Source organism: Mytilus californianus, unplaced genomic scaffold (genome assembly GCF_021869535.1).
Source record: "Mytilus californianus isolate M0D057914Y unplaced genomic scaffold, xbMytCali1.0.p SCAF_14, whole genome shotgun sequence".
NCBI lineage: Eukaryota > Metazoa > Mollusca > Bivalvia > Mytilida > Mytilidae > Mytilus > Mytilus californianus.
The window spans coordinates 21,145,659-21,172,923 of record NW_026262626.1 but is presented as its reverse complement, the minus strand read 5'-3'; the positions used below and the strand labels follow the sequence as shown (position 1 = coordinate 21,172,923).

The window sequence follows — 27,265 nt, the reverse complement described above, 5'->3', positions numbered from 1 at the left end:
TGTCAAATCTTCATTAAGATATGGGAGATATTGATAGAATCTTTATCATTTTGAGATTTTATTTAATAAATGGACTAACATTAAATTATCAAAAAATTTATTAAACCATAATGCAATTTTAGAGGAATATCTCTATTTTTTTTCATTGTCTGTATTGTATATTGTATCATGATTTACTCTAAAAGATATGTTTATAGCAGAAAATATTACACTGTTTCATTAACGACAGCAAATGAGACAATACTTAGATAGGTGTATGCTTAATAATTTTTTGATTAGATTAGTCTAATTATTAAATGTAAGATGTAATGGCAACTTTTTGTTTGTAGATCACCTTCACTTTACTGGAGCTGCATGGCAAACATTTAGCAGAATTGAGAAGCAAAGATGGGAATATAAGACATAAAAGCATTATATATTATTCAAAACCTAGAGATTTGCTGAAGAAAGAAGATCGAGATATCCTGCTCAAATCTTTTGTAAGATTGAATAATAAGAAGTAACTAGGTCTTTGAAATGTACATAACAATTATGAAAAATACATATATTAAAAACAATTTATGAAAGGTTTATAAATTTTGTTAGCATAAGCTGTTGGGAATTTAATATTTTTTCTCGGACTCCTTTATGGTTTGTGGTTTAGGGGTAAAGTTTATCCTTGTCTATCTGTACATCCGTCTGTACGTTCCAAAATTAGTTCTCCTCACTTTAGTTTGCCTCAAACAAATGTTATTTAACTAATACACAATGCTTATTACCACCAATAACAGATCAAGTTCAAATTTGGGTGGCGTCACATTCACTATTCTACAGTTATGTCCCTTTGTTAATTGAAAAATTGCAGACTTTGCTAAATATTTTTAAGTGGGGGCATCTGTGTCCACATGGATACATTCTTCATTTATTTGGTCACCTGTTTCCCAATTTATATTTTGTAATTTTTACTGTTTCAACATATTGATGTTACAATTTAAAAAATTATTTTGAATCCATGTTACTAAAAATAGTAACATCAAGTTGATATCAATTAAAAAAAATAGTAACATCCAGTCAATATCATTATCAAACTTACACTTTTTACATATGTTATATATATATATATATACAGATATAGATTAAGGACTTTCACTCAGTCAATACATGATATACTGACCTGTTAGATTATATTGAAATTGGACTTCATACTCGGTCAATATAATCTGAACAGGTCCATATATATTGTATTGACCTTGTCAAATGTCCATAATGGATAGATATATATGAGCTGCGTCGGATAGAAATCGACCTTATACAAATAGATCAAAACATCTGTTTACCTATTTTAAATTGATTAAATCTATACGGAAAGTCTGTAACTGTTTGAAAATTGAGTTGTTATATAAGGGCTATTCCATTAAAATGAATGTGGGAGGGTAGGAAGGGACTTTCAAAATATCCCTACAACCAAGAACCATTTTTTAGATAATTTTGCATAATGGTGATAGACGCATACTGAAAAAAGACCCATGACCCTCTTTCAATAATTAAACTTCCCTTCCTACCCTCCCACATACATTTTAATGAAATAGCCCTAAGAACCCTACAAAACAGACCAAAATTCATCTTTTATTTCGTATTTCAATGTTCCAAAATTAATCAAAGACTTATATATGTACATGTATACATGCACTTGCATAAGGTCGATTTCTATCCAACGCAGCTCATATGTAGTATACCAAACCTCTTAAGTCTAATTGTCCTATTTTTTGGAAAATTCCTGAAATGGGTATGATATTATGTTCCATTGTGATATTTGTATTACTTTAAATAAATCTTTACGATAATTGTACATTGTAAATTTCTTTAATAAATATGCTTACACATTGAAGAAACATTGTATTTTGTATTATGTTTACACTCCAAACTCAAATTATTATCTGAAAATAATGTTTTTTGTTAAAACATCCTTCAAATTATACTATTTGTAATAAAATAAAGTAATTTTAATTAGATATGTCTGTATAAAATAAGGAGATCTGATATGATTGCCAGTGAGACAAATATCCACGGCAGACCAAATGACATAGATTTTAGCAACTTTAGGTTCCTGTATTACCTTCAACAATGAGCAAAACCCATACCCCATAGTCAACTATAAAAGGCCCCGAAATGACAAATGTAAAAAATTCAAACCAGAAAACTAAAGGCCTGATTTATGAACAAAATAATGAACAAAAAACAAATATGATATACAGCAACAAATGATAACCACTGAATTACAGGCTCCTGACTTGAGACAGGCACATACAGAATGTGGTGGGGTTATTGTCCATATATAATAAGGAAATGTGGTATGATCGCAATGAGAAAATATAAACATAGTGGAATTAACTTCTTTTGGAGTGTAAAAAATTATTTGGATGTTTTAGATAATTTACGTGCCTTTGATGGTCCTTTTGATTCTGTTGACAGTTTTGACTTCATAGTTTTCAACTCTTTATACTACACTTCCACACAATCTTAGCAAACAAAAGTTTTCCTGTTTAATCAAATGGTTGTTTGGTAAATTTATATGCAAATATATTTGCTGCAACTCATTTAATGCCTTCTTCTTTACTGAGAAAGGTAAATATGCTAGATAAAAAATATGCACCAGAGACCAAAATACATAGATTTTAGCAACTTAAGTTTACTGCACAACCTTCAACAATGAATAGTTACATTACATGTATGTTCATTACAATTCGTAATTTTGATTGGCTGACATAAATGGTGAGGCACTCCAATATCAAATATTATTTCTATATAAATAACAACTATGACTTCACATACTATCTGTGACAATGTTGAAACAAAAGAAAAGCTTGATATAACTTAATTTCATGATTGAAGCATAAACATTTTATTTTAATAATTAAATGGTTCAAATTTATGATTTTATAGGGTTGTAAAAGCATTGGTTGTGCACATATTTTATAATGAAGTGTTTCGTACAAAATGTGCTTCATTCACAGCTTTTACACCCCCAATGAAATTATAAAAAGAAGCATTCAATTCTGAAGTGAAACCCATACTGCATAGCAAGCTATAAACATGGTAAAAGGCCTTGACATAACAAAATATAAAACAATTCAAATGAAAAAAAACTGACAGCCTAATTTATGTACAAAACAATGCCACAGGATTGTTGGGTGTACATGCTTATCTCTTTTATGTTTTATTGGTCAATTTAAATTTTTCATGGTAGAGTTTATTTCTCATGTATTATAAGCATGTCAATTATAGTTGGAATATGGAATGATTGTATCGTTTACATGTCTGTCTGCCAGGGTTAATCTGAACTTTACCTCATTTTTATTTTTTGAAGGTCAAATTTATTTGGTTAGTGACTTGATTGAAAGGTGTACATGGCTTTCTGACGGTTAATCTGGTATTGAACATGTTTACATTGATCATTGATAATGTTAATTGTATATAACACTTGATAAAACAATATTCAAATATCTAATTACAGTGTTTAATTGGTAACCTTTTTGGAATAATCTTATTTAAAGGGGCATTTGCTGTCAAATTCATGTTCACCAATTGGTCTCATATTCTGATATTTAATTTCTAACATACTAAAACGTATATCCAAATTATAAAAAGTATGAAATAAACAATTTACAATGCATGGGCTCGATAATTTGTATCACCATTTCGTGTGTATTTAAGTATAGACACCATCTAATTAAGTATAGAGGTGACCTCCGAAGACTTCCGACAGTCATATAACCTGATATAAACATAAATATAGATATAAATAGGTGGCGAACACGTGCAATTGGATTTTTCTAGGTCTGTTTGATTTCATATTATAGGTTAAAAATATATGTTAATCATCGTATTTACCTGTATAAGAATGAGTTTTTTGTGGGTGGAATCAGTCAATCAAATGGTTTACCCTTGTTTCACTTTTAATATTGACATTCTTTTCCTTTTAATAACCGTACACGCCTAATTCATGTCTAACCCATCTCTTACTCAGGGGTTAAATTGAAGGTCACATGAATACGGATTCAATGAGGTCCAATAATTCACTCATAAATGAATAATTCATCAGCGATGTTTGTTAGCTTATTTTGACAAAATTGAACTAAATTTGCTGCTAAAAGTGAATTATTAGTTCACTGTTTCACTTTCTTTAATGATTAAACAAACACATCGTATTTTTTTATATATATACATCGTAGCTGACACCCCTTTAAATTACCTATATTCTTTGTTGCGTACTATTTGAACATAAAGACGGATAGAAATCTTAAATACTTGATTGAAATGAAAGCATTATAGATAAAGGCACCAGTAATATACCACTGTTCAAAAGTCATAAATCTTTTAAGCAAAAAACAAAACCGAGTAACAAAATAAAACCGAGAATAGACTAAACTACACGTATCTTTTGAATGATTTTTAATAAACGTTTCAGAAAGATGATACAAATCATGGAAAATAAAATATTTTTTGAATGTACATTTATGATCATATATTATGTAATCACTTTAGGAACTATCTAACTAAAAGATACATACATTTTCTGTAATTACTCATGCACCGTCAAATGCAAAGAGAACAATTTCGTCAGCTTACTTTGCATATATTCATATAAAACAAATGAGGTACACGTATGCTTGCTAATGAGACAACTATGCATAAAAAACCAAATATGTGAACAATTACAGGTCCCTGTACTGCCTTCAACAATTACGAAAAGTAATATCGTTTACTTAGCTATTAATGTGACTCGTATGACAAAGTGTGAAGCACTTCAAAAGAGGAAATCAACTAATGCTACCACAACGACAGCTAATGAGCGAAAAAACAAATATGACACACAGCAAACAATGATAAACACTGAATTTCCTGTTAATGAATAAAGAAATCTTATAAACTAAAGTTCTAACCTCATGCAAAGATGACTTTAGATTAATTTGGTGTTTTTTCAGGTTTTCTTAGTCGATACCAATGCAGGTAGACTGATGGTCTCCGAGAATATTATATTCTTAGTCGCCAGAGTTTCGACAATAACATCATTTACGACATACATGTCGAAAATCCTTCGCTGATAAGTTTAAAAATATATAGAAAAAAGGACCCAACTCCCTCAGGCATAACCTTATGGTTATTGTTTTATATATAAAATTCATGATGTTTCTAAGGTTTTTTAGACCCTTAGCTTTCCAATGTTTAGGCTTGATCATTCTCATAAGAGAGACATCAAGGAAAGTGCTTCATATGCACGAAATTTATTTTGATCTTGCCAAAAATATATAGAAAAGAAGGTTTCAACTCCCTCAGGCATGGTTATTCTTTTATGTATATTATCTTCAATGATTCTAAGATTTTTTTTAGACCCTTGGTTTTCCAATATTTAGATTTGAGCATAAATCCACAAAACACAGAAAGAGATTTTGATTAGGGATTACAAGGTTGAGGTTTCAATATCTATAAGCACTGCTTAACTTTCCCACTTTAACACAGGGAAACAATAACAAAAAGATCGCGTATGCAAATCACTTAAGAAAACTTGTTTGTGCTGGTTCAACGTATTGACGGAAATAGCTGATTATTGGATACCTAAGACTAAAATTTTCGTAACCCCAATCCCGTCCTCTTATCTACTGTGAAGCTACGAAATGAAATCAATCAAAGATTTTGATTTTAACATGATTAACAGGAGACAGGTGTCATTAATTGATCAGGAACTGCCTATCCTTCCGGAGCAAATGAAATCATCCCAAATTATGGTTGTGCTCCTGTTATCAATTTTTTAGTTTTCTATGTAGTGTTTGTTGTTTGTTTGTCATCCTATTTCGTTATCTATCACAGCGTTGAAAGTTTATCTCCGCTTATGAGTTTTGAATGTTTCCCTGTCATGTTTCGCCTCTTTTTTTAACATTTCCAAGTCAGGAATATGGCAATGGTTTTACTTGTTCAATGGATTGATAACGTTTAATTTTGTCAGATTTTATGGACTTCCCCTTTATGAATTTGCCTTGGAGTGTTAAGTATTTTTGTTTTGTTTTTTTTATATCTAAAACGAGACATTGAACCTATTTATATATATTTACTGTGGTAGGCCTTCAATAAATTAATGTTGTCAGGGTTGAATAAAACAACATACATAATCAATGAGTTGGCATTTAATATTACTTTTACATAATATCTTATTTACATAACGTACAGTTTAATTACAACTTAGTTACAAAAGGTATCTTCAGACATTGAAAAAGAAAAATACGAATAGTTATTATTGACCGCTTTGATTCTATACAAAGTAGCGTGTATGCAAATATGAGACAATTGAGCCATGCTTTAAATTACGCATTATGAAAGCAGAATATGACTAATAACAGTATACAAGATTAACAGATGATATTGATTTTCGAAAGTTTTTGAATGGCTAGCTTATTGATGTTAACGTCACAACCGAGTTTGATTCATGTCATTCTATTATATGATTATCAAATAAGATGATAAAAATAACACTTTTGTATTATTAACATGTATAAATATGGTTATGAGCTCTCGAAATGTTTCAAGTGACGGTGTAATGTAAGATAATCGAATAACCGATTCATATATAGATAAGAAGATGAGGTATGAGTGCTAATGAGACAACTCTCCATCCAAGTCACAATTTGTAAAAGTGAACCATTATAGGTCAAAGTACGGCCTTCAACACGGAGCCTTGGCTAAGACCTAACAGCAAGCTATTAAGGGTCCAAAAATGACTAGTGTAAAACCATTCAAACAGGAAAACCAACCGTCTAATCTATATAGAAAATGAGAAACGAGAAACACTTATGAACCATGCACATCAACAAACGACAACCACTGAACATCAGGTTCCTGACTTAGGACAGGTGCAAACAAATGCAGCGGGATTAAACGTTTTAACAGGCGCCAACCTTCACCCTACCCTGAAATAATAGTGTAACATCACAACATAGAAAGACACACTATAAAATATCAATTGAAATGGCTTAACTAAATCAAAAGACATATTAACAAAAACAAGTAAACATACACTGAACGAATAAATTTGATCTATGACACAATGTAAATACAAAATTAATTAAAGAGGGGGGGGGGGGGGGGATGTAAAACAAACTGTGTAACGAATTTATCTTAACGACTATCTTAACATGTGGCATTTAGACTAGTGGACTATCAAAGTGATCAAGTCTTCAATATAAAGAACCTTCTGCCATTAGTCTATACAAAAACAAATGCCAACAATAACAATTTCTAAGGTTTTAATGTGTTTTCTGCATTAATTTCAATCGTTCATCACCAATTTCTTCGTCTGTTGTCCAGGCGAAACGTTTCAGATGTTTCCGCTCGTGTTGTTTTTTATAAAGAGACGTAGCACCATTACTAACCGTGTATTGAAATAAACCACGCCTACTAAACCCGTATGAAATATAAACAATCTCCATGCGGTCGCTTTTAACCAATGATATTCCTAGAAAATGGATAGGAGGTAAGATCAATTGTAATATCCTTCAGATGCTCATAAGACAATAGTGTCACATATATCAGTGATAATAGTAAAGAAACGTATCTTAAATATTTGCATTGAGGCTAATAACTGATCTAATTATGTGCAAAACAGAAAAAAAGCTTCCGAAATAGCTTCATATTGATACTTTCTTATTTTTATTATTTAAGTGTACTAGCCTAGTCATTTATCATTAAGTTTACATAGTTTTGAAAGTCTTAGATCCTTATAACCAAATTATTATAATTTTCATGGTACCATCATGGCTCTAATATACCCCTATTTTTTCTAGAGAAAACAGTGAAAATGGATATCACATACTGTCCTCATGGTGAGAAAAAAAGTTAGAGACAAGCTCAGCATTGAAACAATTCTTGTTCTAGTAGGATTTTGTTCATCTGAAAGAAACATTTCGAATAAATTAACAAATGTCTTTATGTTACATGCTACACAAGGTCAGTTTTGATTGCAGTTAAGATTCAATGGATATTAATCAGCCCAGTACGTTTCACTATGGTTCTTATCCGAGACTTGTTTAAACTTGTCCTAGACACATACATGATATGACATGCAAGCGGTGCGTTAACGAAAATGGATATCACATACTGTCCTCATGGTGAGAAAAAAAGTTAGAGACAAGCTCAGCATTGAAACAATTCTTGTTCTAGTAGGATTTTGTTCATCTGAAAGAAACATTTCGAATAAATTAACAAATGTCTTTATGTTACATGCTACACAAGGTCAGTTTTGATTGCAGTTAAGATTCAATGGATATTAATCAGCCCAGTACGTTTCACTATGGTTCTTATCCGAGACTTGTTTAAACTTGTCCTAGACACATACATGATATGACATGCAAGCGGTGCGTTAACGAAAATGAAAACTAAAGTCACCAAGCTCTAAAGGGGCCTGAATCTGTAAAAGTTGTTAATTTTACAGATACTATCAAAGCACTCAATTCTATAAAAGACATAGATAACAGCACAACGTGACTTTATAAAATATGAAAATGTTCTTAACATGGCCAGGCACATGCCAATGATGCATCTTTAATGTAGTTTTTGGATCTCAACCATCCTCATTGTGATATCTAAGAGAACGTTCAATACAATTGTCAGAACAAGACAGACACGTATTTTGTGACAACTCTAAATGTATAGCTTTATTCCAAATAACGTTCAACCAAAACATTAATGGATTCCCAATAAAAAAATTATAGCAGTTATTGTATACATGGAAAACGAGTTCCAAATGCAAATAATTTTTTCAAACTTGTTTTTCTTATGAAATGTGTATTTTTCATTATTGCCATTGTTTCTTGTATTTTTTGGTATTCAATATTACATATATTGACATTTTCGTCCAACAATTGGGAAACACATTGACAAACTTCCATCCAAATATAACAATCTGTCGACACCTATATATTGACATTGCACAAGGTCATGTTTTTCTCTGACTGTTAATGACGTCTTTACACTAAATCCATTGGATGTTGGATGTGTACTGATACATATTTTAGTCTTAGATACATTATTCTTTTTATTAGTTGTTATTGGCGTACTAGCTGTCAGTAACTGCAAGTACTCTCAGATCTGTACTTTGTGTCTTTTTTGTTGTTAGAGATGTAAAAATACCCCGTCCAGTCTCTGTTTTTGTTAGATGTTTTTTATTTTTATTTGCTTTGTACCAATCTGATGAGTTAAGCCCTTTTCAACCGAATTTTTAAATGAAAATAAGGAGTTGTGGTATGATTGCCATTCATCTATTGAGACAACTTTCCACCAAAGTTCAAATAGTTTGTTCTAATGTTGTGGTGTAACCTCACTTTCTAAGTTTAGGGGGTGCGTTGAGCGCCCACAAACATGTTTAAACGCGCCACATTCTTTATGTGCCTGTTTCGAGTCAAGAGCCTGTAGTTCAGTGATTGTCATTGGTTCATGTCAGTTATATTTGTTTTTCGTAAATTGTGAAGTTATGAATCAGGCCGTTAGTATCCTCAATTGAATTGTTTCATATATGTCGGGGCCTTTTATGCCGACTATACGGTTAGGGCTTTATGGTTGCATATTATTGCTTACATTCACTTCATTGGTGGACAGTTGTCTCATTGGCAATCATACCACATCTCAATATTTTTAAATATAAAATTTTCAAACAATAAATTCACCTTTGTGTTTTTTTATAAGATTTTTGTTGGATCCAGTTTGGATTTCGATGTTCAGATCTATATAAAGATTTCAACGTAGTTAAACAAAAATATGTTCAACTTATACCAAAACCACTTTTTTGTTTTTTGTCTTTTGTCGAAGTTGCATGTCACACGCTCTGTTTTGCTTAGTAGCACTTATAACGAAAAAATAAATGTTCCAGTTCTAATTCCTCCAGATATGACCAGGCTGTTTGTGAGCTAGGTCACATGAATAATATGATTCTAAAATTAAATCCAAGTATCTAGAAAATGTACATATCTTATTCACATCCGTATATTTCAATTATGAAAAAATAGCTGAATAACAAAATAAAATCAAATATGAAAAAAAAACAAAATGCGAGGTTTGATTGACATGCGCAATTAATCCAATCAGAATGTTAATTGTCGAAAGCGGAGATCACGGATTTAAACATTTTTACTGTATTTACGTTTGTCAATATTTGCTTTCGATAGTTATCACTGTGTGTTGAATTACCTATATTCTTTGTTGCGTACTATTTGAGCATAAAGGCGGATAAAAATATGAAATACTTTATTTAAAAGCTAGGATTATAGTCTAAACTACACGTATCTTTTGCATGATTTTAAAAAACGAGTCAGAAAAATGATACAAATTATGGAATATAAAGTACATTTAGAATCATATGTGTAAATATAAACACTTTAGGAACTAGATGACCAAACGATACATAAAAAGTAAAGTAACAAAAATACCGAACTCAAAGGAAAATTCAAAACGGAAAGTCCCTAAGCAAATGCTCAAACACATAAAACGAATAGAAAACAACTGTCATATTCCTGACTTGGTACAGGTATTTCCTTTTGTAGAAAATGATGAATTAATATTTTCTGTAATTACTTATGTATCGTCAAATGCAAAGAAAACAATGCTATCAGCTTACTTTACAAATGTTTATATATATAAAAAAATAGGTATGCTTGCTAATGACACAACTATGCAACCAAAAACAAATATGTGAACATTTACAGGTCCCCGGACGGCAGTCAACAATTTGGAAAAGTAATATTAGTTTACTTAGCTATAAAAGTGACTCGTATGACAAAGTGTGAAGCAATTTAAAAGAGAAAACCAAATGCCCGATTAATGATACCACAACGACAACCAATGAGCAAAACACAAATATGACATACAGCAAACAATGGTAAACACTAGATTTCCTTTTGATAAATAAGTAAATCCCTAGAAACTAACGTTCTAACTCCCTCATGCAAAGATGACTTTAGATTAATTTGGTGTTTTCTTTTCAGGTTTTCTAAGTCAATACCAATGCAGGTGGACTGATAGTCGCCGAGAGTATTATATACTCAGTCGTCAGAGTTTCGGCAATAGCATCATTTACAACATACATATCGAAAATTCCTATCTGATAAGTTGAAAAATATATGGAAAAAAAGTTCATACTCCCTCAGGCATGGTTATTGTTGTTTTATGTATATAATTCATAATGTTTCTAAGATTTGTTTTGGGGCCCTTGGCTTTCCAATGTTTAGGTTTGAGCATTCACATAGAAGAGAAATCAAGAAAAGTGCTTCATACACACGAAATTTATAAAGTATTTTAATCTTGCCAAAAAATGATAAATTGTGAATTTAAATCATGCAAAATGCCTAAAAATAACCATATAAACCCACAAAACTTAGAAAGAAATTTTAATAAGGGATGACAAGGATGAGAATGTAATATCTATTAGCATTGTTTAACTTTCTCATTTCAACACAGGGAAACAAAAACAAAAAAGATTTAGTATGCAAATCACCCGAGAAAACAATGTTTTGTGCTGGTTCAACGTAATGACGGATATAGCTGATTATTGGATATCTAAGACTTAGATTTGATAAACAAACAAAAAAACAAAAACAAAAAGGACCAACTTACACGAAAAGATAGTTTTGTTTTAAATTTTTGCATGTTATTAACATTATACGTTGTACGGGTTGTTAATAGGAGGATTTTGGCTTTCCAATTTATGAACTTTCATTTTGCATGTGTTACGGCCAGAAATCACTTTTAAATTGTAGCCAACAAAAGACACAAATCAATAATAAAATTTAACAAGATTTATTATACAATTTTAAAAGAAATATTTCACAAATAGAAATGTCAACTTAACTGTTAGAATATATGTCCGATCCTTTATCTTTTCTTTATCCGAAATTCTTCTCTTAACTGTTAAGGAATATGTCCAATAAGTTCACAATCTAGTATGATGTAGTTAACGTAAATAAAAGTGTCAATCCAACAACTCCAGAGAACTTCTGAGAATACATGTATATTAATGTCTGATAAGTCTAATTTCGGTGTCTGTATATATAGTTGTCACGGAAACTTCTAGAACACTATAGAAGAGAAACTCATAGAAAACGTTGAAGGGAAACTTCTAGAACACTTTAGAATTTTAAATTACGCATCGTCGATTATGATCATTCTGGAATCGTTATCAAAGTAAAATAAAAAGTTCTATTCATTCAATCAGTATCTATTATTGTTCCTGTGATTTCTTAACTGCATAATTATAACTTTATTTTGTAAACAATTTATAAGGCCACACAAAACATATAAGGCCAAGATAAATAATCGGGATAACTACAATATCATAGCACCTACCCCCTAAAAAAAAGGTTGAGTGAAACGAGAACTTTTCATGAACAATATATAAAAAAATATATAGTATGTATACAGTGTTTTAATAAGATCTAGATAAAGCATATGCTTTTTCATTATCTTTACCTTTAATATGTTTTACAATAACATCATATTCCTGTAACAATAAACTCCACCTAGTCAACCTCTGGTTCTTGTTTCTCATTTTTGTATGAATGTGAGAGGATTATGATCAGTATAAACAAGAATAGGATGCATAGTGGGATTTAAATATACATCAAAATGTTGAAGTGCAGACAACAGTGCAAAACACTCTTTTTCAATAGTTGAATAATTTTTCTGATGTTTATCTAATTAAATTTGCGCCAACTCCTACATCTCTTGCGTCATCGGCAAATTTGAATTGTTTTTCAAAGTCTGGAGTGATCAGAACAGGACTGTTACTTAAAAGTGATTCAAAAGCGTTTTGACAATTATCACTCCAAATGAATTTAGAATCTTTCCGTAAAAGATGAGTCAATGGTTGATCAACAGTAGCAAAATTTGAACAGAATTTCCTGTAAAATCAAATCATGTCTAATTATCTCATAAGTTGTTTTTTATTTGTAGGAGGAGGAAATTTGGAAATTGTATCCACTTTAGCTATAATAGGTTTCACTTGACCTTGGTCAACTGTGTGTCCTTAACAATCAACAGTGGCAAGACAAAATTCACTTTTACCAAGATTTACAGTCAATGTAGGGAAATTAATCCAGACTTAAAAAAATTCACATGGAGAAAAGCTAATCCCATAAAACAAGCAAGATTAGATTTCTTTTTAATATCCCAAGACCTTAATCAAAATGTATATGATGTACAAATTCACAACAGCTATAGATCAGATCACTCCCCAATAATGTTAAATCTGAAGATGAATGATTTCATAATTGGAAAAGGATTATTGAAATTTAACAACTCACTTTTACATGATATTGAATATTCCAAAACTATAAAAGACACTATACTTAAAGTAAAAGACCAACATGCATCACTAGTATATAATAGAAAAACTTTAGAACAGATAAATAATTTAGATATCCACTTTACAATAAATGACCAACTCTTTTTAGAAATATTACTTACTGAAATCAGAGGGAAAACTATTTCCTATGCATCCTATAAAAAGAAGGAAAGAGATAACCAGGAAAAAATGTTATCAGAAAAAATTCAGAAATTAGAGGAAAGCATCTTAACAGAGGAAATATTAACAGAAATTGAACACCATAAATCTGATCTTAGAATAATAAGAAAAGAAAAAATTAGGGGGTACTATATCAAATCAAAAATGCAATGGATTGAAGAAGGGGAAAAGCCATCTAGTTTCTTTTTGAATATGGAATTATATCAATAAAACCATCCCCAAACTAGTTAACGAAAAAGGGGACACAATTTGTAAACAAGTTAAAATATTAGAAGAGGCCAAAAATTACTATAAAAAAACTTTATACTAAAACAGAGAGCTTGAGTAATGTAAATCTTAATAACGAAATTCCTGATTCTGATATTGAAAAATTAACTGATACTAAAAAAAGAATCTTTAGAGGGGGAGATAGCTTATAATGAATTGACAACAGCTTTGCGTAGAATGAAAAATGAGAAAAGTCCTGGGTCAGATGGCTTTACAAATGAATTTTTTAAATTCTTTTGGACAAATGTAGGAAAATTTGTTTTCAGATCTATAATTTGTTGTTACAAAAGTGGGAATTGTCAATAACTCAAAAGCAGAGTATTATTATTTGTTTACCAAAAGGTGATAAACTTAGACAGTTCATGAAAAATTGGCGACCAATAAGTCTTTTGAATACAACATATAAACTAGCATCAAGCTGTATAGCAGAGCGTATAAAATCTGTCCTACCCATTGTTATTAACAATGATCAGACAGGTTTCATTCCTGGAAGATATATTGGAGAAAACACTCGTCTCATATATGATATTTTATTCTATACAGAAGTAAATGATTTACCAGGTCTTCTCCTTCTCATAGATTTTGAAAAAAGCTTTTGATTCCGTATCATGGAAATTCATAAATGAAGTATTAGACTTTTTCAACTTTGGACCCTCTATAAAACATTGGATAAGGACCTTTTACACAAATATAAGCTCATCAGTATCCCAAAACTGTTTTCTGTCAGATTTCGTTGAGATCCAAAGAGGCTGTAGACAAGGGAATTCTTTATCACCTTACATGTTTTTTTATGTGCTGAAATTCTAGGAATTTTAATCAGAAAGAACAAAGAAATTAAAGGAATTAAAATTGATGACACAGAATATCTTATCTCCCAATACGCAGATGACACATCAATAATACTTGACGGTACTCCCAAATCTCTAGATGCATCTCTTCGCTTACTCCAAAAATATGCTGACATGTCTGGTCTCCATATGAACTTGGACAAAACAAAGGTGGTGTGGATAGGCAAAAAAAAAATATAGTCAAGACACCATGTGTGTAAAATGGGGATTGGAATGGGGTTCCAGTAGGTTTACATTACTAGGAATAAACTTTTCTGTCAATTTGCATGAAATGGAATTGTTGAACTATGGTCCAAGAATTAAGGAAATTGAAAATATAATAAAAATTTGGTCTAAACAAACATTAACACCGGTTGGAAAAATAACAATCATCAAGACACTAATTATCTCAAAATTGAACCATCTGTTTTTAACATTACAAGCACCATGCAAAAATACTTTAAAACAACTAACTGATAAAATTTATTCATTTATTTGGGAAAACAAACCTGACAAGATAAAAAGAGAAATATTATGTTCTGAATACAAATTAGGAGGGCTGAAAATGATAGATATTGACAAATATATAAAAGGATTGAAACAAACATAGATTAGACGGTTGTTGAAAAACAACCCAAAACTTAATAAGCTACTAGAAAGTACTGAAAAAATCAGTATTGAAAACCTAGTTTATTTAGGCCCAACAAAAAGATGTAAAAACCCTTTTTGGGAAGAGGTCTTTAAAGCTCGGACAGATTTACAAAATACATTTATACCAAAAAATGAAGACGAGTTTGTATCAGATTCGCTCTGGAATTATGAAAATATTAAAATAGGAAAAACATCTATGTTTTATAAAGACTGGGCAGATCAAGGGATCTTTTTGATAAATGATCTATTCAATTTCAAAACATTTATAAAATTAAGTCAAACTTTCTTACTTATAATGGGGTAATTTCATCAATACAATCATATAAAAAAGCTCCCAAGAAAGATATAGCCATAAACAATCTTAATAAAACACAAGGACCATTATTCCAAATAATATAAGAATATTTTTTTATCAAAAAAAGGCTCGAAAGATATGTATAATGTTCTATTAGAAAAAAAACAGTACTAAACTTAACTGTGGAGACAAATGGTCCTTAACACTGAACAAAAATTTGATTGGAAAACTGTGCATAGTATGTCCTTTTACTATACAAAAAGCTGGTTCCAGTATAGAATAATACACAGAATCTTGGGCACAAATAAATTTTTATTTAAAATAAAAATAAAACAAAGCGATAAATGTACTTTCTGCAATGAATTTACCGAAGATATTGAACACATATTTTGGACATGCCATAAAATAGCAGATCTGTGGATAAGACTCGGTGACTGGATTTGTAACCAAACACAAATAATTATTCCGTTTAACATGGATATAATTTTATTCGGAAATTAAGGAAAAACAGAAAATAATAAAATAAAAAATTTAATAATACTATTACCAAAATTTTTTATTTATAGAACAAAACTGTGTGAAAATCAAGTCAGTTTTGCAGGGCTGAAAAATTATCTAAAAGAAAATCTAATACTAGAAATGAATATATTTTTAAAAACAAATCCTCTTCACATTGCCAACCTCTACTGGGACCCCTGGCTTCCATTATTAGAATAATTTACACTTAACAAATTAGCATTACCCTATGTAATGTTACTGTGTTTATTGTTTTAGTCTTCTCTACACCACCATATATAATTTATATAATATACTATTATATGTTTGTTCATTTTTTTCTTGTTTTGTGCCTAAAACCACATGTACTTTTTTTAATATCAATTTTGTGTTTGTATGAATTTTTTACAATGGAAAACCAACTTTGCCAAATTTATTTAATGTTATATCTTCAGACACACGCTAGTTTTGACCAAAATACTGCTGCCAAAAATCCAAATTTTTTTTTTCTATTTTTATTTTTTTTTGTTTTTATTTTGTTTTTGTTATTATTTATTTATTATTTTCTCTTCTCTCTTTTCTTTCTTTATGAAATAAAATTCTCTCTTTATTGAACATTTTGGAAATAATGGATACATAATAATATAGTGTATATATTTTATTATTTAGAATACTAACAATTACTAACTATTTTCTATCTAAATATACAATCTAATGTTTAACGAGGCCGGGATAAGGTAACGGTACTTTCTGTATCCAACTAACAAATGTGAGAAGTTTTCAATAAAGTATGTAAAACTAAAAAAAAAAAATTGACAGTCAAATTTGATTGTGACAATCTATCAAAAGTATCATATAAATGTGTTAAATGCTCTTCCCAGCTATCACTACATACAATAAGATCATCAATATAAGCGTAACAACAGTCTAAATCTTTTCTAACATTATTGATCATTTTTTGAAATGTAGCTGGAGCACTTTTCGTACCAAATGGCATGACAGTATACTGAAATAAGCAGTCTAGACATGGGGTGACAAAAGCTGATATTTCACGGGCTCTCTGTGTCAAAGGCACCTGCCAGTTACCTTTAAATCAATCAAATTTGCTCACAAATTTTGCTTGCCCAATGTTATCAATGCAATCGTCTATCCTTGGAATCGGATATGAATCAGATTTTGAAACTGAATCAACTCTTCTGAAATCAGTCACGAAACGAAAGGTTTTATCTGGTTTTGGCACAAGGAGACAAGGAGAGCTCCATTTACTGTTACTCGGCATAATAATATCATTGTCAAGCATATATCTAAATTCTTGTCTCATGAAATCAAGTATTAGGTGGATTGAGTCGGTAAGGATGTTGCTTAATTGGAGAAACATCGCCTACATCAACAAACAGCAGTTGTTTTGTTTGGCACATCTAGAAATTTTTTTTTCTCTGCGATCGAAAGTCAGATGTGCAAGTTTTGAGTTTAAATTTGACAAAATTTCTGAATTTTTCAATCTAACTGTTTGTTCCATAGTTTTAGAATCAAAAGGTGGTTCAATTATATCTGGTTTGTCATGTTTGATCTCTAATTTAACCATGGCTAAAGTGGCAACTGGTTTGATCTCACCTTCATTAGTACGCTCAAAATATGGTGTTATCATATTAATGTGACACACTCTTTTTTGTTTGCGCCGACCTGGAGTTTTTACAATATAATTCAATTCATTAATTTAACTCTCTTTGTATAAGGACCACAGTATTTAGCCTGTAAAAGATGTCCAGGGACAAGCAAATATACAAGTACCTTATCACCAGGCTCAAAAACTCTGTCCCTGGCATCTTTATCGTACCATATTTTCATCTTATTCTAAACAGTTAATTAGTTTTTCTGAGCTATTTGACAAGCAGTATACATTTTTTCTTTAAATCTAGATACATAGTCTTGAAGATTCAGGTCAGTGTGTTCAGTATGCCACTTTCCTTCACCAATTTCAAAGGTCCCCTTACAGTATGACCAAACACCAACTCAAAAGGGCTAAAACCGAAGGTATTCTTGAACAGCCTCTCGGACCGCAAAAAGTAGAAAGTGAACACCATCATCTCAGTCCCTGTCAAATTGAAGACAAAAAGTTCTAATCATTGTCTTCAATGTTTGACGAAAACGTTCTAAGACACCTTGAAATTGTGGATGCTAAGCAGTTGACCTATACTGAGCAATTCCTAACTAGCAAACGACCTGCTGAAATAAACCTGACATGAAATTTGAACCCTGGTCGGACTGTATAGATTTAGGAAGTTCTACTTTCGTGAAAAATTTGATAAGAGCTTTGACAATAGTTGGTGTCTTGATATTCCTTAACGGAATAGCCCAAGGAAAGCGAGTGGCTGTACACATGATCGTCAATAAATACGCATTTCCAGTCTTGGTCTTTGGTAAAGGTCCAACGCAACCAATGAGTACTCCGCTGAAAGGTTCTCCAAAGGCTGGAATTGGCAGAAGTGGTGCTGGTGGTATTTTCTGGTTAGGCTTGCCAACAACCTGGCATATATGGCATGATTTTCAGTATTGTTTGACATCATCCTTAAATCTGGGCCAGTAGAAATGCTGCAAGATCTTAAGGCAAGTCTTCCTTATACCTAAATGTCGAGCCAAGGGGGGTTCAAGGGCAAGACCAATAACTTCTTGCCTATAAACTTTAGGCACCACCACTTGGTATACCACTCTTCATTTTTCCTCTGGGATAGCATCAGGGGGCATCCAATTTGGCATTGATATGCCATCTTGATGGTAGTAGCATTCGGTGACTTTGCTTTCTCCTGTGACTTCTCCAAGGATCAGATTTTGGACTAGACTGACTTTTATTCTGTGCAACAGGCTTACTATCAGTACACTCAGTACCTTGATTTTTTGGTAATTTCCGCACGAAGTATTAAAATTTTGACCGTTGAAACTTCTTTTATGGGAAAGGGTATAATCATCGAAAATAACAGCTGCATCTTGCAATGTCTCAACAGTTTTGTCTTCTAAATGTGTTTTTAAGTCTAAATGAACACACTGCTTGAACTCTTCTAATAACATCAATTGTCTTATGTTATCAAAATTGTTATCTATTTTCTTTGACGTAAGCCATTTATCAAATAGATCTTCTTTTCCCCTAGCAAATTCAACATAGGTTTGTGAATCAAACTTTTTATAGGACCTAAATTTCCGTCTATATGCTTCTGGCACTAGCTCATAAGCTTTTGAAACTCTCTGTTTTACAGTGTCATAATCAGAGCTTTTTTTTGAAGAAAGTGGTGAGTAAATTTCAGCGGCCTTGCCCTCAAAAACACTTTGCAGCATTGTAGTCCAATAAGGCTTTGACCATTTCAAATTTTTAGCAATATTCCCAAACTGTGGAAAATATTTATTAACGGTTTTTTTCACAAAATCTGGGAACCAGACGTATATTTTTTGCTGCATCAAAATGTTCTGATTTTGACACTACTCTAGTTTTGCTTTCTTCTTTGACCATTTCAATTTTTATTTTCTCCATCTCTAACCTTTCCCTCATTTCAAATTCCGCCTGTTTTAATTTAAATTCATCTTCTTTTTCTTTTATTTTCTCCATCTCTAACCTTTCCTTCATTTCAAGTTCTGCCTGTATTTTTTTTCCAATTGTTTTAATTTAAATCCATCTTCTTTTTCCAATTGTTTTAATTTAACTTCATTTTCCAATTGTTTTAATTTAAATTTATGTTCTAATTCAAACTGTTTAAATTTGATAGCATCAACATTTTCGACCTTAAGATCAAGAGCCTCTTCACCATAAAGGCTGTGTCAACTAATTTGTTCATTATCAAATTTTTTAGTTGTTTTCTCATAGAGACCCTTAAATCAATTTTTGGATGTTTAGCAAGCATCACTTATTCCTCTTTCTTTAAGTTATCAAATCCTCCCAGGTCTGGCGTTTTCAAAAATTTTCTAGCATCAAATGCCATTTCGTTGAATTTTGTTGACCAATTCTGATTAAATAAATGCTGAAACAAATTTAATCTGATACCAACGTTATCTCGAACGAGCCCTTAATTTTAGTGACGGCCATAAATCACCTTTAAATTGTAGCCAACAAAAGACACAAATCTATAAAAAGATTTAACCAGATTTATTTTACAAGAAATATTTCACAAATAGAAATGTCAACTTAACTGTTAAAATATATGTCCGATCCTTTGTCTTTTCTTTATCCGGAATTCTTCTTTTAACTGTAACGGAATATGTCCAATAAGTTCACAATCTAGTATGATGTAGTTAACGTAAATGCAAGTTTCAATCCAACAACTCCAGAGAACTTCTGTGAATACAAGTATATTCATTTCGTTGTCTGTATATATAGTTGTCACTGAATCTTTAAGAACACTGTAGAAGAGAACTTCTAGAACATTTTAGAAGTTAAAATTACGCATCGTCGATTATGATCATTCTGAAATCGTTATGTAAATAAAATAGAAAGTTATAGTCATTCCATCAGTATATATGATTGTTCCAGTGATTTATAAACTGCACAATTATAACATTATTTTGTAAACAACTTATAAGGTCACACAAAACAAATCCGGCCAAGATAAATAATCATGATATTTACAATATCATAACACATGTAGCAAAAAAAACTTCGGTTTTTTGTGGTTTTCGTGTTACTCAGTCTTAAGTTTTCTTTGTGGTGTTTTTTGTATTGTGTACTTTTTGTGTTGTCGTAGTTTTTTGTTTTTTTTTGCAATGGCATTGTCTGTTTGTTTTCGACTTATGAGTATGAATATCCATCTTTCGTCTCTATTCAGCAACATTCCGGTAGTGCCTACATATTGAGTTTACATCTCCAAGTTAACACCCTTTCCCAGATCTTGCGTCACCTATCATTATTTTTTTTAAAGAAAGTTGCTGCTTACAAGTACATTATATAAAGAAGGTTTTCAAGTGATAACTTTAAAGTAATCCCATCAATAGTTTTACCAATGCCATAACGAATTTGTTGAGCGTTACGGACAGATGACCACAAATGTTCAAATTTTCGTAACCCCAATTCCGTTCTCTTATCCTCGATTGTGAAGCTACAAAATAAAACTGATAAGCGAATTCGATTTACCGACTTGATTAACACTCAACGGGCGATACTAATGGATCGCGACTTGCTTAACCTTCCGGAGCATATGCAATCATCCCATTTTTGGTAACGTTTTAGGTCAGTATGTAGTGTGTTTGTTTAACTGTGTGTTTGTTTAACTGTCGTCTTATCAGGTTTTCTGACACGATGGTGTCCGATTATTTCGACTTGACATTGAACTTATTCATATATATTCACTTACGTTAATAAATGTGGTCAGGGTTGAACGAATACAACAAATATAATCAATGCGTTGGCATTAAATGTAACTATTACATAATATCTTATTTACCTTACATACAGTTTATTGACAACTCAGTCACGAAAAGGTACTTCAGAAATGGAAAAAACCTATAATCATTATATAATAACCGATTTGAAGACGTGTTTGCAAATATAAGACAATTTGGGTCATGCTATAAATACGCATTATAAGAACACAATATGTTAAGTAAAAACGTTACAAAATTGACAAATATTAATTTTCCAAAATTGTTGCATTACTTTATTGGTGTTAACGTCACAACCGAGTTTCAATCATGTTAATCTAATATATGATGATCAAATAAAATGATAACAACAACACTTTTGTATTAACAAGTTGGTTATTATCCATCTGCATATTTCAATTGCCGTTGCAATGTTAGATAATGGAATAACCTCTGTATGGTGTAAAACACTGTGAGGACATCAAATCTGAAAAGTTTAAAAAAAAACAAAAAAAAATCGCAGAAGAAGGTATGAAAAGGCCAATTTTTTTTTAACCTTTTAAAATCGAAAATCAAATAGCATACAAATATAACAAATAACTTCCTTCATATGCTCATAAGACATTAGTGTGACATATATCAGAATTCATAGTAGAGCAATGTGTCTTAAATATTTGCAATTAGGCTTAAAAATCTCTAATTGAGCGCAAAACTGAAAAAGTGCTTCCGAAAAAGCTTCATTTTGATATCTAGTGATTATTATTTGAGTGTCCATATTGTACTAGCCTGGTAATGTATTATTCAATTGACATATTTTTGAAAGTGTTGGATCATTATTACTATTATAATGCAATTTTCAGGGCACCACCATGGCTCTAATATACCCCCTCCTTTCTAGAGAAAACAGCAAAAGTGTACATATTATCCTAATCGAGAGAAAAAAGTTATAGAAAAGCTCAGCATTAACACAATTCATGTTTTAGTTGTGTATGTTTCATTTGGAAGAAACATTTTGAATAGATTAACAATTGACTTGTCTTCATTTTATATGTTACAACAGGTTAGAGTTGGTTCAAGTTAGATTTAATCGATATTGATCAGCCCAGTACGATTCAATATGGTCCTGATCTGAGGCTTGTTTTCACTTGTCCTAGACACATACATGATATGATATGTAAGCGATGTGTTTACGAAAATGAAAAACAAAGACAAAAAACACTAGATACATCAAAGCTCCTAATTTCTATAAAAGACAGATAACAGTTTAACTTGACTATATAACATTTGAAGATGTTCATAACTTCAACTGGTACATGAATATGATGCATCCTAACTATAGTGTTTGGATCCCAACCATCCCCATTTTTATATCAAAGAGAACGTTCGATAAAATTATAAGAACAAGAATCTTGTGAAACCGCTTAATTCATAGTTTTATTCCAAACAAACACGTTCAATCAAAACATTTATGGATTCTCAATAAAAAAAATGCTTAGCTTAGTAGTTTACATGTATACATGGAAAAGGAGTTCCCAAATCAAAATGTATTTCTTCTAATCTAATTGGCTGAGTTGTGATTGGTTGGGATCTGATTGGATGAAATTTTAGAGCAAACAAAACTTCTGGATTCGGAATAATTTAAAACACCAAAACAAGTGAGTTTGAATACAATTTGAAAGGATCATATTCGTCACATATTACAAGTGAATATCAATATAATTTATTTGTGTATGCCAGATTTTCATAAAATTTTAGAATATTTCACGAAAGACTCGAAGGAAAAAAAACTGGTATGTATCCGACATTTAAATGCTCTTATGAAAAAGAAGTATATTCCGTATGTATCATATCTTCTTAAAATAACTACTTACTATAGAGTAAAAAATATTCTTAAAAGCTTTCAGATGTCTTGATATATCCATATATAACGGTAAGAATTTGACAATGATTTTGTATTTTATTCCTATTTACTATTAGTAATATAATTGTATTAAACACCCATATTAAACAATGTTTGGAATAAAATAACTCCTAGCTATCTTTAAATAAAATGTATATTTCAAGCTCATATCTTGAATAAGCACCATATTTTATTCTTCATGTTCCTGTCCCAAGTCAGGGGCTTGTACTTCAATGGTTGTCGTTGGTTAATGTCTGTCATATTTGTTTTTCGTAAATTGTTTTCTTATAAATTAGTACGTTAGTTTACCCAACTGAATTGTTTTATATTTTTTATGTCGGGCATTTGATAGCTGACTGTACGGTTTGGGTTTTTTTCTCATTGTTGAAGGTCGTACGGTTGCCTTTGACTGCTTACACTAACTTTGGTGGATAGCTGTTTCATTGGCAATCATATCGCATCTCAATATTTTATATGAGATAGCTTTCAAGCAGATACCAAATGAAGTAGAAGTTAGCAACTATACGTCATCATACGGCCTTCACCAAAAAATAAAAAAAACCCATACCGCATAGTAAGCTATAAAAGGCCTCGAAATGACGAATGTAAAACAATTCATACGAGAAAACTAACTGCCCGATTTATGTACAAAACAATCAACGAGAAACAAAAAAAATATACAGCAACAAGAGACAAGATATTTCTTGAGTTATGGAATTGTGTTTTGACATATTTTTATGTTCTGCATTCTGTCAATTAACGCAAAATTATGCCTTTCTATCATGAAGTTTGTTTTTTGAAAATTGTATATGTGTTTTCGTGTTGTTATATATAGTCCAGTCTAGTAATTTGCAACAAGTAGGGTTGTAAGCTAAATGAACAAGTTTATTCCATTGATGATATCTTTTCCCCTTTTATATTCTTTTTAGTCAGTTAAATTTAGTCCTGAATTAAAAAAAATATTCACTTTAACTTCAAACTTTAATCTATTTCAATGAGAATTCCTTCTAAGCTGAAAAATGTGTTTAGAGCCGTTCTAATTCATTTTTAGAAATTCTACTTTAATTGTAACTGTGAGAAAAAAATAAGATACTTGCCTTACGAATAACGTGTTTCACATTCAATATTTAAAATTACAAAACGCATTGGTCGAAAGTCTTTACTTATTCCTACACGGATTAGAGATATATGTTAAATCCTCTAGTCTTTATTTCATAGTAAGTGCCTTTCAATTGACTACAATCCCTGTCCATATTTAACAAGATGGCTGTGCATTACATCTTCAATTCGAGAAAAGGGGAAAACAAATAAGAAGATACAAATACAATATGACATCTATGCAACAATGTGGACGCAAATATTTAACAGTCAAACATTTGCCTTATGTGACTGCAACTTGAGAACCGGGAAATATTGAAAACAAGTGTGTATCAAAAATCACTGTCATGACTTTAGAGATAGTATCGTGTGTAATATATTATTGGGCATCACATGGTTATAACAACAAACATTAACATAAACGGTACCAATCTTACTGCACCAGATATGCATTTGAAAAATTAGTGTCTCTACAGTGATACCCAAGACCAAAATACTTGAAAATCCAAAAGAAAAGACAAACGTTGAAAAGCTAATAAAACCAAAAAGTAAGAAAGCAAAACCAAACCCGTACGATTGGTTGAATGATTTAGTTTAATGGCAAGTTCTACGTGAAAGTCAAGTTTTAAACACATTTAAGATCTCTTTTATTTTATTTAATGAATATGATTTGTCTTTGTCATAAGGTATTTTTACATATAATTGCTTTCCTCTAAGAAATTCAATTTTTATGTTCATATACATCCTAATTTCGAACATACAGGTGCAAAGTCTGATGTATTTTGTCATTATTGTGTGCTAGCTAAATACATGCATATTGTTTTAAATATTGCAAAACATATAGATAAAAACAATAAAATTGTAAAATTCAGCCGCGTTTTACCCTTAAAGTTGACAATTGTAAGTTTTGTATATTCAAATGCACTAATGGCACAAAAGGTTTAAGTTTAGAAGATATAAAAATACTGAGTTCCATAAACTCAAAAACTGAAATTATTTTTTTTTAAATTGTAGATGCACTACCATAGGTCTCGTCACACGGGTAGTTAGAAAATGGTTAAATATTCCACAACTGCATCCGTTGTATCTTCATATTTATAATATATATATATATTGAAATATATATATATATAGGGATGCAGGCGGTCAAAATCCCTTTTTTTAAATCTATTAGGCAAGTCGTAGTTAAATAATTTGATATGATTTCCTGGAGAATATTTTTTTAACTGTCAATTTACAATCCGGGACGACGCTATTGAAGGTATTATAATTTTCAGTTTTATAAAAAAACCAACAGGAGGAAACAATTGCTGTTGTGGAATATGTGACGAGACCTGTGGTAGTGCGTCTTCAATTTTAATTTTAAAAAAGGGATTTTGTTTGTATTGTAAATATGAAGATACAAGGGATGCAGGTGGTCAAAATCCTTTTTATTTTTAAATCTATATAATATATGTATTGATTGAGTGAGATGGGATTTTAATTAAAAATAAGAATAAAAACCATTTACGTCAAACACGAAAATAGATAATTGCAAAACAGTGAAAGTTTTTGCCCCTGTGCCTTTTATAGTTCTGTTGTCTAAACAGACGATTCACTGTCCTCTAAATCAAAACTTGTTTATGGAAGAAAATGACAAAAACATGTCCCTACATAATACGACCGCAAAAATAATAAAGTTTAAAGATGCATTAGATGCCAAATTTGTCTCCACCGAATTAATTCAAACCGTCAAATTAGATTTAATACAAATGTATATATTTAAACGTAATTCGAAATTACAAAGTTTCCATAGAACAACAAAACACAATGGCTGAAATCCCTAAAAATAATCAACATTCCTGACTGGACGCCATCTAATTAACTATCGACATGCCCCACGAAAACTGTCAATTGGCACGTGACCCTGATATAATTATCAATATTAACAGACATGTAAACATAAAATATGTAAAACAGTATGATGCCGATTTTTTTAGTTCTGTTTGATACCTTTAACCTGTTTAACATTGACTTTTTTTTATTTTGAGTGTCGAAATGACCAACGAAATGGGCTGCTGATTTCACTATTTACCTTTTTCTAATCAACCTGAGTGTACCTGACTACTTATTACGAAATATTATTCCATCATTCTGCTTGTATACATGTTTCAAACAAACAAAAATCATATTTCATTTTTTGTCCAAATCTTAGAAAATGCCCCTTTAAGACAGATATTTTCAATACCTTGATTTTATTCTAAACCAACCAGAAAACTATAATCAAAGGAAAATAACTTCAAAAGAACATTAAACCTAATTCATATATGAGATCTTAAATTTATATGTTAAGCTGTACATGAAGAGGTTCGGCGATAATATTTGTGATTTGGTAATTTTTGTATTCTTGTCTTTCGTTTTTTATTATATACTTTGTCTATATGCCTTTCTGTATTTTTTGCTGTTGACATGTTTGTAGTGATTAAATTATAATACAATGTTGACTACTGTACCCCTATATTTGACGTTTATACCTATTATGTCTGTTTGTTTTGTTCACACATTACTGTCAATATAATGGAATTTTAAGCGACTGTCATGCAAGTGAGAGGTTTAGCTAGCTATAAAACCAGGTTCAATCCACCATTTTCTACATCAGAAAATGCCTATACCGAGTCAGGAATATGACAGTTGTTATCCATTCGTTTGATGTGTTTGAGCTTTTGATTTAGCTATTTGTTTAGGGACTTTCCGCTTTGAATGTTCCTCGGAGCTCGATATTTTTGTTAAATAACTTTAACCGTCATTGGTTTTCTCAACATCAAACAACTCATTTCATTTTATTTATTTGAAAAAAAAACCATTAGCCCATA

General features: G+C 31.0%; 2 protein-coding genes across 5 annotated transcripts in view; one reads left to right on the top strand and one right to left on the bottom strand.

Annotated features, from left to right (window-relative positions):
- LOC127724369 (uncharacterized) overlaps nt 1-27,265 on the top strand; it is a 205,814-nt gene that overhangs the window by 15,985 nt on the left and 162,564 nt on the right. The window contains exon 5 of one of the 4 annotated variants that reach the window (XM_052231322.1): nt 330-1,824. The exons of the other annotated variants lie outside the window; for them this stretch is intronic. Within the exon in view, the coding sequence (XP_052087282.1) occupies nt 330-503 (174 nt within the window). The 3' untranslated portion in view covers nt 504-1,824. Of the gene's footprint in view, nt 1-329; nt 1,825-27,265 lie in introns of those variants that run through there. 4 annotated transcript variants of the gene reach the window in all.
- Nucleotides 1-27,265, bottom strand: part of LOC127724368 (fibrinogen-like protein A) — a 432,225-nt gene that overhangs the window by 302,520 nt on the left and 102,440 nt on the right. The gene's annotated exons all lie outside the window — the stretch shown is intronic.